This window comes from Barbatula barbatula, assembly GCF_947034865.1.
Source record: "Barbatula barbatula genome assembly, chromosome: 18".
In the NCBI taxonomy this organism is placed as follows: Eukaryota; Metazoa; Chordata; class Actinopteri; order Cypriniformes; family Nemacheilidae; genus Barbatula; species Barbatula barbatula.
Window position 1 is genome coordinate 6409774 of NC_136781.1, and position 13222 is coordinate 6422995.

The 13222-nt window shown below is 40.6% G+C and overlaps 1 protein-coding gene across 3 annotated transcripts; it reads left to right on the forward strand.

Moving 5' to 3' along the window:
* The first annotated feature begins 549 nt into the window (after positions 1-549).
* pcdh10b (protocadherin 10b) lies at positions 550-12729 on the forward strand. Of its 3 annotated transcripts, none has more exons than XM_079480096.1 (5): positions 550-3569; positions 4311-4369; positions 4538-4644; positions 9791-10138; positions 11526-12729. In XM_079480096.1, the coding sequence occupies exons 1-5, from the start codon at positions 1023-1025 to the stop codon at positions 11543-11545; spliced, it is 3081 nt and encodes a 1026-aa protein (XP_079336222.1). In that variant the 5' UTR covers positions 550-1022; the 3' UTR covers positions 11546-12729. The 3 variants fall into 3 exon arrangements, with proteins under 3 accessions (XP_079336222.1, XP_079336223.1, XP_079336221.1); XM_079480097.1 differs by having other exon boundaries at positions 9791-9948; positions 11526-12728; XM_079480095.1 differs by lacking the exon at positions 11526-12729 and having other exon boundaries at positions 916-3569; positions 9791-10286.
* Positions 12730-13222: the final 493 nt, after the last annotated feature.

Genomic DNA, 13222 nt, shown 5'->3' on the forward strand with positions numbered 1-13222 from the left:
GGACAGCGGCGCTACAGGTTTATTTTGGCAGCTAGGAGGCGCGTGTAGCTCGCGCTTGGGCACTAAACCGGAGACGGAATCAAAGACAACACGTTTGAGGTCCTCCTCTATACATGTGTATGATACATTAAATACATTATTTATATACATTCTTTAAAATGAATAATTATATGAATAAAATAGAACTTGCAGTGGGTGTAAAAGTAATTTGCCTGTTTAAAGCAGTAAACTATAATAAATCCCTCGCACTACACATACGTATTCCCCGTATCGTCAACAGATACAAATAACTATTCTAAACATTTAAGATCGTTTTCCACAATTTAATCACTCTCTCTGACTCACTCCTAAACTAACTCATCAGCTATTCGATCCTTATGACCAGAAGTCCCGCAGCTCTGACCAGGGGCGTGTCTATTCGCCACCGGGACGTTTGACCGACGTGGTGCGCATCAAATAAAGCTTCGGGTCTGCTGGTGTCGCATGATCCCATTGGTTGGCGAGGGGAGGGTGCTGCGGGAAAACCGAGCAGCTTAGCGTTGAAGCTTCAGTACTGTGCCAGCGGACACCGCCGGAGCGCACCTGACATACTGGAACCTTTCAGATAACAGGAAAAAGGGAAACATATTGACTGTCGCTGTAAACAGAGACCATATCTCAGATATATCAAGTTCATCTATTGAAATAACTCTATGGATTATTTAAGTGTGTTTTATTCCACACCAAAACGCATTTTATTTGAAGCAGCATCAGTTTAATGTAATGCGTACTTGTGACAGAAATTTTGCGCGACTCTAAAGCCAGAGCTTGTTCGTGGAGGTATACGAAGGGAATCGTCTTGGGAACCCGTCTTAACCAACGGACAGCATGGTTTTTGGCTGACAGCCCCGTTTAAGGAAAGCTATTACCCTTCAACAAAAGCCTTACACACGCTTGCTCGCCTTACATCGAGGAAGAGGGGTATGGTTTTGCTGCGCGCTCTGCGGAGATAAAATATCCCAAGTGCCCTTTCCGGAGTGGAGATGTTTGTGTTTTTGCTCCTGCTGTGTCTCGCGGATGGGGTAGTTTCGCAGATACGTTACTCTGTGCCCGAGGAAGCGGAGCATGGCACGTTTGTGGGAAATATCGCAGAGGATTTGGGACTGGACCTTACGAAACTTTCATCCCGCCGATTTCAGGTGGTGCCCAGCTCGCGGACGCCGTACCTGGAAGTAAACTTGGAAAACGGGGTGCTTTTCGTGAACGAGAAAATCGACCGGGAGCGCATCTGTAAGCAGACTGCCAGCTGTTTGCTTCACCTGGAGGTGTTCCTGGAGAATCCACTCGAGCTCTTTCGCGTGGAGATAGAGGTGGTGGACATCAACGACAACCCGCCGAGCTTTCCGGAGACGGACATCACCGTGGAAATATCCGAGAGCGCGACCCCTGGCACCCGCTTCCCTTTGGAGAGCGCCTTCGATCCGGATGTAGGTAGTAACGCACTGCGCACCTACGACATCACCAACAACAACTATTTCTACCTAGACGTGCAAACGCAAACGGACGGCAACAAATTCGCAGAGCTGGTTTTGGAAAAGTCGTTGGATCGAGAACAGCAAGCAATGCACCGTTATGTTCTCACGGCCGTTGACGGTGGTCAGCCTCCTCGGACTGGGACAGCATTGCTTGTGGTCAGAGTGCTGGATTCCAATGACAACGTTCCCGTGTTTGATCAGCCGGTATACTCTGTGAACCTGGCAGAAAACGCGCCTGTGGGCACGCTCGTGATACAACTTAACGCCACCGATTCAGACGAGGGCCCTAATGGAGAGGTAATTTACTCGTTCAGCAACCACATCTCGGGTAGAGTGAAAGAACTCTTTGATATTGATGCTAGAACGGGCCGAATAGAGGTGAGAGGGGAGGTGGACTTTGAGGAAAGCGGCTTGTATCAGATTTATGTTCAAGCGAAAGATATGGGGCCAAACGCCGTGCCCGCGCATTGTAAAGTTTTGGTAAAAGTGACGGACGTGAATGACAACGCACCTGAGATCATCTTCAGCACAGTCACGGAGTCAGTGAGTGAAAACGCAGCCACGGGTACCGTCATCGCGCTGCTCAGTGTCACAGATAAGGACTCGGAAGAAAACGGACAGACTCATGTGGAGATTCTTGGCGACGTCCCTTTTAAGCTTAAAACCTCATTCAGAAATTATTATACCATTGTAACTGACGGTCCTCTCAACAGAGAGACTGTAGAAGCGTACACTGTCACTGTGGTTGCAAGAGATAAAGGAATTCCATCTTTGGCGACCAGCAAATCAATCAAAGTGCATGTGTCAGACGAGAACGACAACGCGCCCACTTTTACGCAGCCCGTTTATGATGTGTATGTGACTGAAAACAACGTCCCCGGTGCTTATATCTACGCTGTCAGTGCCGTTGACCCTGATGTCGGACAGAATGCTTATATAACTTACTCCATAGTGGAGTGTGAGATACAGGGTATGTCAGTCGTCACGTATGTGTCCATCAACTCGGAGAATGGTTATCTATACGCTCTCAGATCATTTGATTATGAGCAACTAAAAGACTTTAGCTTTATCGTTCAAGCCAGAGACTCGGGCAGCCCCGAGTTGTGGTCCAACACCACGGTAAATGTAATTATTGTGGATCAAAACGATAACGCGCCTTCTGTTATTGCGCCTCTCGGAAAAAATGGCACCGCGCGTGAGCCTTTGCCGCGCTCTGCTGAACCGGGCTATTTGGTTACGCGCATTGTCGCAATGGATGCAGATGATGGAGAGAACGCGCGTTTGTCCTATAGTATACAGCGAGGCAATGAGAATGGGATGTTCCGAATGGACTGGCGTACCGGGGAGTTGCGCACGGCCCGTCGGGTATCAGCTAAACGAGACCCACAACAACTTTATGAGCTGCTGATAGAAGTAAGAGATCACGGGCAGCCTCCCATGTCTTGTAGCGCAGTCGTGCAGGTTACACTGGTAGACAGTCTCGTAGAGGGTCACAGTGGAGAGCGCGGCTCTGCCAAGGCCAAAGAAGCGTCTCTTGATCTGACACTCATTCTCATAATCGCGCTTGGCTCAGTCTCCTTTATCTTTCTGCTGGCCATGATTGTGCTGGCCGTGCGCTGTCAGAAGGACAAAAAGCTAAACATTTACAGCACCTGTCTGGCGAGCGACTGCTGCTGCCTCGTTGGCTGCGGGTCGTGCGGATCGGGCGGCTGCTGCGGGCGGCAGGCCCGAGCCGCCCGAAAAAAAAAGAAACTGAGCAAATCGGACATCATGCTAGTACAGAGCACCAACACAGCCAACGTGAGCGTGGCGAGCGCCGCGCAGGTGCCCGTGGAGGAATCGGGAAGCTTCGGCTCCCTGCATCAGAGCCAGAATTACTGTTACCAGGTATGTCTGACTCCAGAATCGGCCAAAACGGACTTGATGTTCCTGAAGGCCTGCAGCCCGTCGCGCAGCAACGACACCGACCACAACCCGTGCGGAGCCATAGTGACCAGCTATACTGACCAACAGCAGCCGGACATCATATCAAACGGCAGCCTGCTCTCCAGTGAAGTAAGAAACTTTTGAAACTAACTCAAAGAAAATCATTTTATAACGTACAATTGTAACTGCAAATGCAACTCAAAGTTTTTTGTTAACATTTTGTTCACAATTCTGTAATAAATGTTTAATAATAATTATATTGTATTTTGGATCTTTGTGGCTCTCACAAAGCAAATACTTTTCAAACAGTGCTGATTTTACATTTGAATGAATAAAAAAGCATTAAATGAAAAGATGAAAAGTGAAAGATTAACCAACTTGAACACGTTTATAATTCATTGCTTATGGATAAAAGAAAATCATTGTAATAAAATATTCTATTGTAAAATATTATTTATATAAACTATTATTATTATTACATCATCATCAGGTGGCATATACTGTGGAATTACCCATGGTCAAGTGTAAACACAGTGAGTCACATAACTGATAGATTTGCATGTTTGTGAAAAGCTCCCGGGGTTATAGTGTATTAGATATGCCAGTCACGGTGCTGCAGATCCCCACAAGAACAAAGATCCATCTATAGTTGAATTCTGCTGAATAGCAGCACAGCCTAATGATTCTGTCTGTCTGTAAAATCCCTGTGATGCCTAGTGAGTTAGGCTTAAATTTTGACCTGTACTTTTATCCAATCATTTTTCAGTTTATGTGATTTTTTATTTGTTTATTTAATATTATTAATGATGTTGTTTTTGTATGTGCTGCAGTTATTGTTGGGCCAATTACAAATCAATGCCTCTTTTGCAGACAAAACACCAGAGAGCAGAGCTCAGTTATTTGGTCGACCGACCAAGGCGTGTTAACAGGTAAACGCATCTTATGGGCCATAATTTTGTTTATGTCCATGATTTAGAAATCCAGATTTATTCGAATTAAACCAACGTTAAGCATCTGAGGCACATGGAGGCCATACTGTGGATATACTGTATGTCTTGTGGCATAGCGGTGCACTCAGACCCCCTCTCTCCCCGCAGCTCTGCGTTTCAGGAGGCGGACATTGTGAGCTCAAAAGACAGCGGTCACGGAGACAGCGAGCAGGGAGACAGTGACCATGATGCCATGCATCGCGGACATTCCTCTGGTACGTCTACAGATACTTCCCATACTATCCTTTTGCTTTGTCATTGGTCTGTTTCTGTAGCTCAACTTATAACTTGGTGAAGGCATCACTAAGGTTACCGGTTAGATTCCCAGGACACACAAACTGATGAAATGTGTATCTTGACGGCCACGATAGTCATTTTGGATGGAAAGCATCTGCCAAATATAGTGTCTATTTTTTTAATTTTGGGCTAAAACAGAAATAGTGAGCGTTTTGTGTTATGGCGAATGCGCACAGGGATTCAGTTTCTAAATGTATTGGTTGTGTTATTCACAGACACCCAATGAGGAATAACCTTTCATGGCATAGCCTTTCCGATCATTCAAATCTAGTTTTATAATCCCAGTAGAAATAACACTGAGCCTATGGTATGGATGCACACACATAACAGTTATAGCACAGAATATAATGCCATTGTTTATGAATGCTGACCGATAGGGATTTAAGGCTGTGGTATTATCACCCTTTCACACATGACAGAAAGGAATTTAGATCAGACGAGGCAGTTTGTCATCGACCGTGTGGGAACCGGACCAAATAGGTTAGCAGCAAACAAACAAGCATTTCATTAATGGTGTGTGACCCACCCCCACCCAAACTCTTCCTCACTCCCCCAACCTTCCACCCTAATCCATCTGCTCGCATTCCACTGATGGACGCTGCTCGTCCGCACCTTTACAAAAACACATGTGGCACTCTGAAAATGAGACCTAGAATGATTCGCTTTGCTGTTTAATGACACCTGTTTTGACGTGGATTGTGAAGTTGACTGTCTAATGTAATTATGACATAGCTGGGCACAAATGAATACAAACAAAAAGTTGCATCTTATTATCATTAATTTTTCTTTGGTTGAGCATATGTCCTGAGCTGTTTTTCCAGAGCACCATATGCTCTGGCTGGGCATTCAGCTGGACTCCTTCGGCTCTCATTTAGCCCATTTTTGCTCAGTAAAACATTATATTAAAATCAAGACATTTGCCATACAAGGTCAGCTGGTCCATCTGCCTTTGTTGTCACAGGCAGTCAGAGAACATTTCCCTTTTAAGGTAAACTTGAATAGAGTTAAAACCAAATCTGTTGTGTCGCTTTATCCATTTGCGAGCAAGTTGTCCTCACTAAAATTAATTGTTTTGCTGTGTACTATCTTCCTTAATTAAGATAATTGAAAGCGCCGCTTGGTATGCAGACTTGGAGAGTGTTCAGGAGCATGCATTGTTCATTTTAATGAGAATTTCCTAGTAACAGCCTTCATTCTTTCAAATGTATTTTAGACAACTTGTTTCTTAACCAATTTTCAGCTTTTTAATGGCCTTTTTGAAACAGGGAATTTAGTCTGCTGAATTGAGACTATAAGGACTAGTCCACCCAAATATGAAAATGTTGTCATTATTTAGTCTCTAAACTCTCTTATTTACTCTTTTTTCTAAACCCGCATGGCTTACTTTGTGCTGTAGAATACAAAAAGTGAATGTTATAAGAATATTGTGGCCATTCAGTAAATGAAGACAACAAGGGCTGTCAAACTGAGAAAATCATTAAACGTGTGACAAATCTCTGAAGTATTATTATTCTGAAACATTTTCTGTTAAGGTGAAACCACCCTATATGTTATCAGACTTAACCCAGATAATAAACAAAAACAGGCCAAGATAAGCACCCCATAATGTGTTCTCTAATGCATAAAAATGCATCTGTAATAGCGGAGCACTTCCGAGATACTGTGATGTTTCGACAAACCTGAATCATTTAAATCCAGTTTTATTTTCTTGATCCCGAGGATCTGCCACGTCGCAGCAGAATCCCTCATTTGAGTTTCAGGTCATGTTCAGATGTGAGAAACAGCTCACTGATCAGTAATTTATTTTCAGGACGATGCATACCAATTAGCAAATGAAGGTTATTATCAGATCTAATGCCTTACAGGGCTTCAGCTTGGAAAATATCCAGAGCGGATGTAAAGAGAAGGATGGGTTTCAGTGGATCTTTTCTTTTAGTCTATTGCTATATCATACTACTTTTCAGTTCTCTTTCTCCCTTTGGCGAGTGTCAGTGTCTCATATGGCTTCTTATGTACCTTCACATGTGTAAAATCTTTAGGAGTCTTTTAAACGAGAGCATGTAGATTACATTTTTCATCTGAATCCCATGCAATACTGAACCCTAAGTCAACAATATAATTACTTTTCCAATTCTTTCGATGAAAAAAGGACACCGGATGAGTACAGAGAGCAATTAATTTTGGAAAATGTCAAGAAATATCAAGATGTCTCCCTGCGATTACACAATGAGGAAGTGTCTTATCTCACGCTTTCAAAATACCAAACTCGCTGTCATTCATCTTTGTTCGTAGTACTGCGTCTTTAACCAGTTTTAGGGTAAAGGCCAGATTTTTGGCGGTATTTGTTGAACATTACTTTACCCTAGAAGGAAAAAGTGCAAATATATGTTCAAAACCCTCCATAAGGAAATATATGCTGGTTAAACAACCAATATAGGGTTGTTTAACAACCCAGATACAAAATTAATAAACATATGGATTATTTTAACTTCATTTTATTTAATTTCCCAGACTTTTTGATTACACAGCAAAATCGCCAGTGTTAAAAAAGGTTAAATTAATACTAAAGTGTATAGATAATTCATACTATCGAAGTATGGATTATATACACACTGTGAGAGTTCATTTAAAAAAATTTAACACTGGCGATTTTGCTGTGTACGTATACATGTGAAAATGTTAGAAAAGGTAGATTGCATTTATCAAACAACTTGGATTAAAAAGATAAAATCGCTGCTTCTAGCTGTTAACTTTAGTAGCTTTTATTAGATGAAACTCCAGCAGCATTGAATGAATATGAGACTATTTAATAATCTTAATCGAATCTAATTACTATTCAGCAGAGATGTCAAAACAATTGGAAAATAAACTTTTTTTATGCCTGTTTTTATCACTGCAATATGATAAACTGTAGGTAAATAAAGTGACTTGCTCAGAGACGGATCTGGTTTCAGATGAAAAGTGTGAATCCCTCCGTATACCAGAATGCCAAACATGTCATTAAAATAAAAGGTCCTGCTGCTTCAACATGCAAAATAATACATTAAAGAGTTTATCTGATCTGCTGTAGATAGAAATATATTATAAATGTAATATATAATATCTAAATATATCAAACCAATAAACCCCCTGCTTTTAATACATAATTTTGTGTTCCTCAAATCTTCTCACATACCAGATTAAACAGCACACAATCCCGTATTTGGCCCCATATTTGTGTTTTAAACAAAATAGAATTTCTGCTCAAACTACTTGTTGCCTGGTGAGGCGGTCCTTCGCTGGGGTCTGTTATAAGGATTCCTAAGTAGGTTGTTTGCATGTAGCTCCAAAGGGCTGTAATCCTCTTTTAAAGCACAAACCCAAAGTCTATGTATGCTGACCTGTCTCCTGTCTGAAAGGCTAGTCTGAGGATTAGCTAAGAACATCTCCCTCACACACAGACAACACATACTCTACTCTATCTTCCATAACATCTCCGCTTAGCACTGCTTTTGAAAATGGCACTTCATTAATCCTCCAGCTGTAATTACTGACTGTTTTAGACATGGGGTTTTTAGACACATGAGCCGAAGGGGATTTAAAAAACGCTCACCTCTCTCTCTTGTTCTCAGATGTAGACAGTAAAAGCGGCCGGCTTACAACTGCTGGGGGTAAAAGACGCATGCAACTGTCACGCACAAACTAACAGGATCTGCTCCCTCACACTGGCTTTAGTTGTAAGGCTCTCGTGGCGCTAGCTTCTCGGCTTTGATCCGTGAGGTCTTTCATCAGTGGATAGATATAATGAACAACCTGGTTGAATTAAGAGCTGTTGATCAAAATACATTTTCACGGTAACATTTGCATTTAAGCATTTAGCAGACTCTTTGTCAGAAGCAAGGAAAACAATGTAGTGATTCTTAGTGAAGGATTACAAGTTTCAACAATGCTAGAGACCATACCAGTTGAAAGAAGAGAAATATTAGAAAATAGGGTATTATTTTTTATTAAAGACTGAGTATTCAGTCTTTAAGTCATTCAACAAGTAGGGTTGTGCGATTAATCGAATCCAGAAGAAAAGTTTGTGTTTATATAAAATATGTCCATTGTGCATGTTAAGTTTGTATTTTTAAAGACACATGTACATGTTCATATTTAAGAAAATTATAAAAATGTATATGTGTATCTGTTTATAAGTACAAAAATAATATGGACAGTACACACACATACTGTATAATATACAGTATGTGTGTTTACTGTGCATATACAGTTTTTAAATACAAACTTTTATTCTGAATTAATCGCGATTAATCGTTGCACAACCCTAAAATATCGCGTGCTCGGCCTAACATGACCTTTTACAATAATGTGATTGAATTTGTTTAACATAGCAACCCATGTTTCTTGTTTCTTTTGTTGCAATTAAAGGAAACAAAAGAGAAAAGTGTGTTACGACCTTTATAATATACCCCTTGATCCTTTGAATGAGAGAAAGAAAAGGAACTGCCAGAATTTATGTGCAGGCTTGATGTCTTAGACATTTTACCTTTGATGTCAATCAGAAAGAGAGAGAGAGAAAGAACAGATTACAGCATTGACTCCATCCACTCAGCGTGCACATGTTCGCCACATGTGCTTTGATCAGGGTCATTTTTCAATTTGAAAGAAGAGGGGAACAGCCCAATCTTTTCATGATTAGCATGTCAAGCGCCAAAGACAATTCACGCGAGCGGCTTCTAACGTTTTCAAAGCGAACGACAAGTATTGCATTTTGTGTGAATTTACATATTTCCAACGCTTGAATAAATCTGAAAAGATGCCCGTTAACTTCAGCCCCAGACACATTCTGATTGGTTGAATTAATGTGGCATGCGGTGGTTCAATCAGGGCAATGATTATGAATGTTATAGGCCATGCATATGTATGATTTCTTTTATTTCTTAATGTAGGCTAGTTTCAGCTGAAAGAAAAGATTGTGTTAACTCATCCACACGCGCTCAGCGAAACCTGCGCTGGCTCTCAAGCCCATCCACCCACACAGACAATTAAAGACAAGCTAACCTCTTTCTCTGTTCGATCTCGCAGGAGCAGACCTGTTCTCCAACTGCACAGAAGAGTGCAAGGCCCTCGGCCACTCGGATCGCTGCTGGATGCCAAGTTTCATGCCCACCGAGTCGCGACAGGGCGCCGATTACCGCAGCAACCTGCACGTGCCAGGCATGGACTCCGTGCCCGACTCTGAGGTATTTGAGGGCGAGACGTTGGCGGGCGATCAGTCATTCTCCACCTTTGGCAAAGAGACGCCACACCACCCCAACCAGATGCACCAACATCAACACCATCAACACCACCTCAATGCTTCCACGCTAGAGAGGAAAGAGTTCGATGCACTTCTGTGTAACTCGCGCATGCCTTACAAAGCCGCCTGTCTGTGTGAGTATCTCGAAAAGAGAGCGCTTTCTCTCTCTCTCAATCTGACCAAAAAAACAACATTCCAAATTTAAGGCTTGAAGTGCTGTTGAATTCTCCTCTAAACACCTCACACTTGCGCTTTCCTTCATACATCAACATCTTTCCATCTTTCATCTGATCTTCACATATGGTCTTGGTTTACACTCTTTAAAATAAAGGCTTTAATTACAACGAAATATTTTTGTACAGCATGATGCAATATCTAATCATTTTAAATTCCAAAAAAGATTGATCTCTGGTTAGTTTTGAAAGAGTTAATGTGCGGATTACCCTACAAAGATGTTATCTTTTTCAAAGATATTATCAACTCGTGATGCTTTTAAAAAGAAGGGTTTTTCCTAAGGTACCCTTATTTTCAAGAGTGTATGCATTTCATTTCCTTCATTTATTTACTCATAAATTAATACATTGAACTGGATTGAACTGTTAACATATTCTTCTACTTTTTTTGGTCTCTATTTGTAATTTTCTTTGTACGTTTCAAATCTTTCAATCAAAATGTGAGATTCTGTGATATTATATTTTGTGGTTGGAGGGTCAGGAACTTTTCATATTGTCTGACCATTACAAAAATCCAACAGTGGATTTAAACACATAAAAAAAAAATTTTAAACACCGAGATTTAAAAGGAACAAATTCCCTATTGTTTTGTACTCAGTCATGATATATTTAGACAGCTTTTGGTTAACCGTTGAAAACTGCAGTTCAGAATCACTCTCAAAAGACTAGAAATATACAGTTTAGACTGCCTACTACCGCATGTTTTTAAAGAGGATAAAGGTGGGATTGATTGAGATTATTGATTGTTCTTTTGTTAAAAAACCTTCACATCCGTCTCACAGCTCTCGGAGGCTATGCGTAGGTGGTGCGTTTAAGTTTGAGGAAACATTTATGATTGTGGGCTTAGTTCCTCTCGTTGTGTATACAAGAACATCTTAAAGGGATAGTTTACTCAAAAATGAAAATTCTGTCATCATTTACTCACCCTCAGGTTGTTTCAAACCTATATACATTTATTTGTTCTTTTAAACACAAATAAAGATATTTGTAAGAATGTTCTGTGACATCATCCACTACCATAGTTGGAAAAAAATATTGTGAGACTTTTTAAGAATTTAGGAACACAAACAGTTCTGGGGCACATACATAATAGAAAATTGCTAACATTCTTCCAAACATCTTTCTCCGTGTTCATCAGAACAAAGTAATTTATACAGGAATGAAATTACATGAGGTGAAACAAATGATGACAGAATTTTCATTTATATCACTTTAACACAATACCTTGTGTATTCTGGCATATCAAAAACATGCTTTAATATGCTGTCTGTCTTTTTCTTTTTTTTAGCGCGGAAAAGGATTTGCTAGCTCTTTCCGTGTGGACATACCAGAGACGGCGTGATTTTGCACAATCAGTAAAACTGATGGAACGGCATCAAGTTTTCAGACTCTATTTCCAGAGGCGTCAGATCGCGTGTTCCCAAAGGCATCCGGTGCCTCCGATCAACAAACTTGATGAAAGTGTCAGACTCACAGAGCCAGGCAGAAGGCCAGGCGGATGGACACATCACGCTTCTCAGCAGGACTGAGACGGGACGGAGGACAAAACAGGACCTTAAAAAAACATGGAGGATAGGAAGACATCCAAGGAAAGAAACCAGAGGCTGACGACTCCTCTCGGATTCTGCGTGTGCCTGTTTACAGCACTACTGTACATGGTAAAAAACAAACAAAAAACAAACAAAAAGACGAGGACCACCGACGAAAACTACAAAAATTGAGATATATTCACTGAGCCCTTTAGCTGTTTATGTACACACACACTCAACTGAAAAGCCAATTGTACAGGAAATTCATTTGTGCATTACAAATGCAATATTGTTCTTTTAGACTGTTTTTCTATTCTGTGTGCGGCTGTGTGTGTGATCAGGTGTTTTCCCTAAATCTATTCCAACTCTTTGTTAAAGGAAAAAAGCAACGGATTCCACGGATGGATTTCCTTCCGTCAGGGTTTAAGTGTTTTTCACGTTGTAAGCAGGACAGCAGTGGCCTAACTCTTACTCGCTCATACTTAGGTTATATCACGTGTGAGAAGTCTTAACTGTACTCTTTTAAACTTCGAAATAAATATAAATCTATATCTATAAATCTATCTATATATACTTTTTCTGAAAGTGCGGTCTTCATTTGCGGCAGTTTTTCCAGTGTAGTGTGTAAGGCTCCGTGCAGGAGCCGTTAGCATCGCAAATCCACTTTACAGGGGTTCTAAACGTGACAGAAAGCCTTATCTCTAAACCATTTTTTCACTTTTGGATATTGAAATTCATGTCTATAAATAAAAAGGGGAGTCATAATCTAGATTTTGAATACATGGCAGTTGTGTATTACTGTAGCCAAATAGGTCCGTTTAATAATTTGAGGCCAAATAAGAAAAATGCACACGGTGCAAAGCAAACATACACTGAAACTGATATTGACACACACCTACACACACGCCCACGAACACCTTAATATCAGAAGGTGACAAATAAACAGAAAACTGTATACTTACAATGTAGACTCCTGTGTTTTATTTAAATGAACTAATACATACAGAAATGCATACGTAGACAGTTGCATATTTAGACCTAAAAACTCTAATCTCTGATGGTGAATGTCAACCTTTTTTTAGTTTTTCCAATGCAACTTAATAGAAAAGCTTAACTGTTGTTAATGATTTGTTTTTGCACACATGTATGCAACCAACTGATTCAACAAACCATTCAAGAGTGTATTGAGTTAAAATACAAATTATGTTCAGCACAATATAAAAAAAATGAAAGAAAATGTGAGTACATTTAAAGCAAAAAAGTTTCATTACCTCTCATCTAATATATGTAATAAATATATACATATATTCCAGCAAAGTTCAATTTAAAGCTAGTCGCACAGAACTAAACTTAATGCGGCACGAACGAAAGGACAAAAGCAATGTGATCATATCTCATTTTCCCTAAAATGAACTCCATTATGTTTGACCTCCATTCACATTAATCTCTTTCACAA

Excerpts from the sequence above, each read along its gene's own strand:
- pcdh10b (XM_079480095.1), top strand. The coding sequence starts at position 1,023 with ATGTTTGTGTTTTTGCTCCTGCTGTGTCTCGCGGATGGGGTAGTTTCG. Across the intron at positions 3,570-4,310 it reads GCAGCCTGCTCTCCAGTGAA|ACAAAACACCAGAGAGCAGA; the intron begins GTAAGAAACTTT and ends CCTCTTTTGCAG. Across the intron at positions 4,645-9,790 it reads GCATCGCGGACATTCCTCTG|GAGCAGACCTGTTCTCCAAC; the intron begins GTACGTCTACAG and ends TCGATCTCGCAG.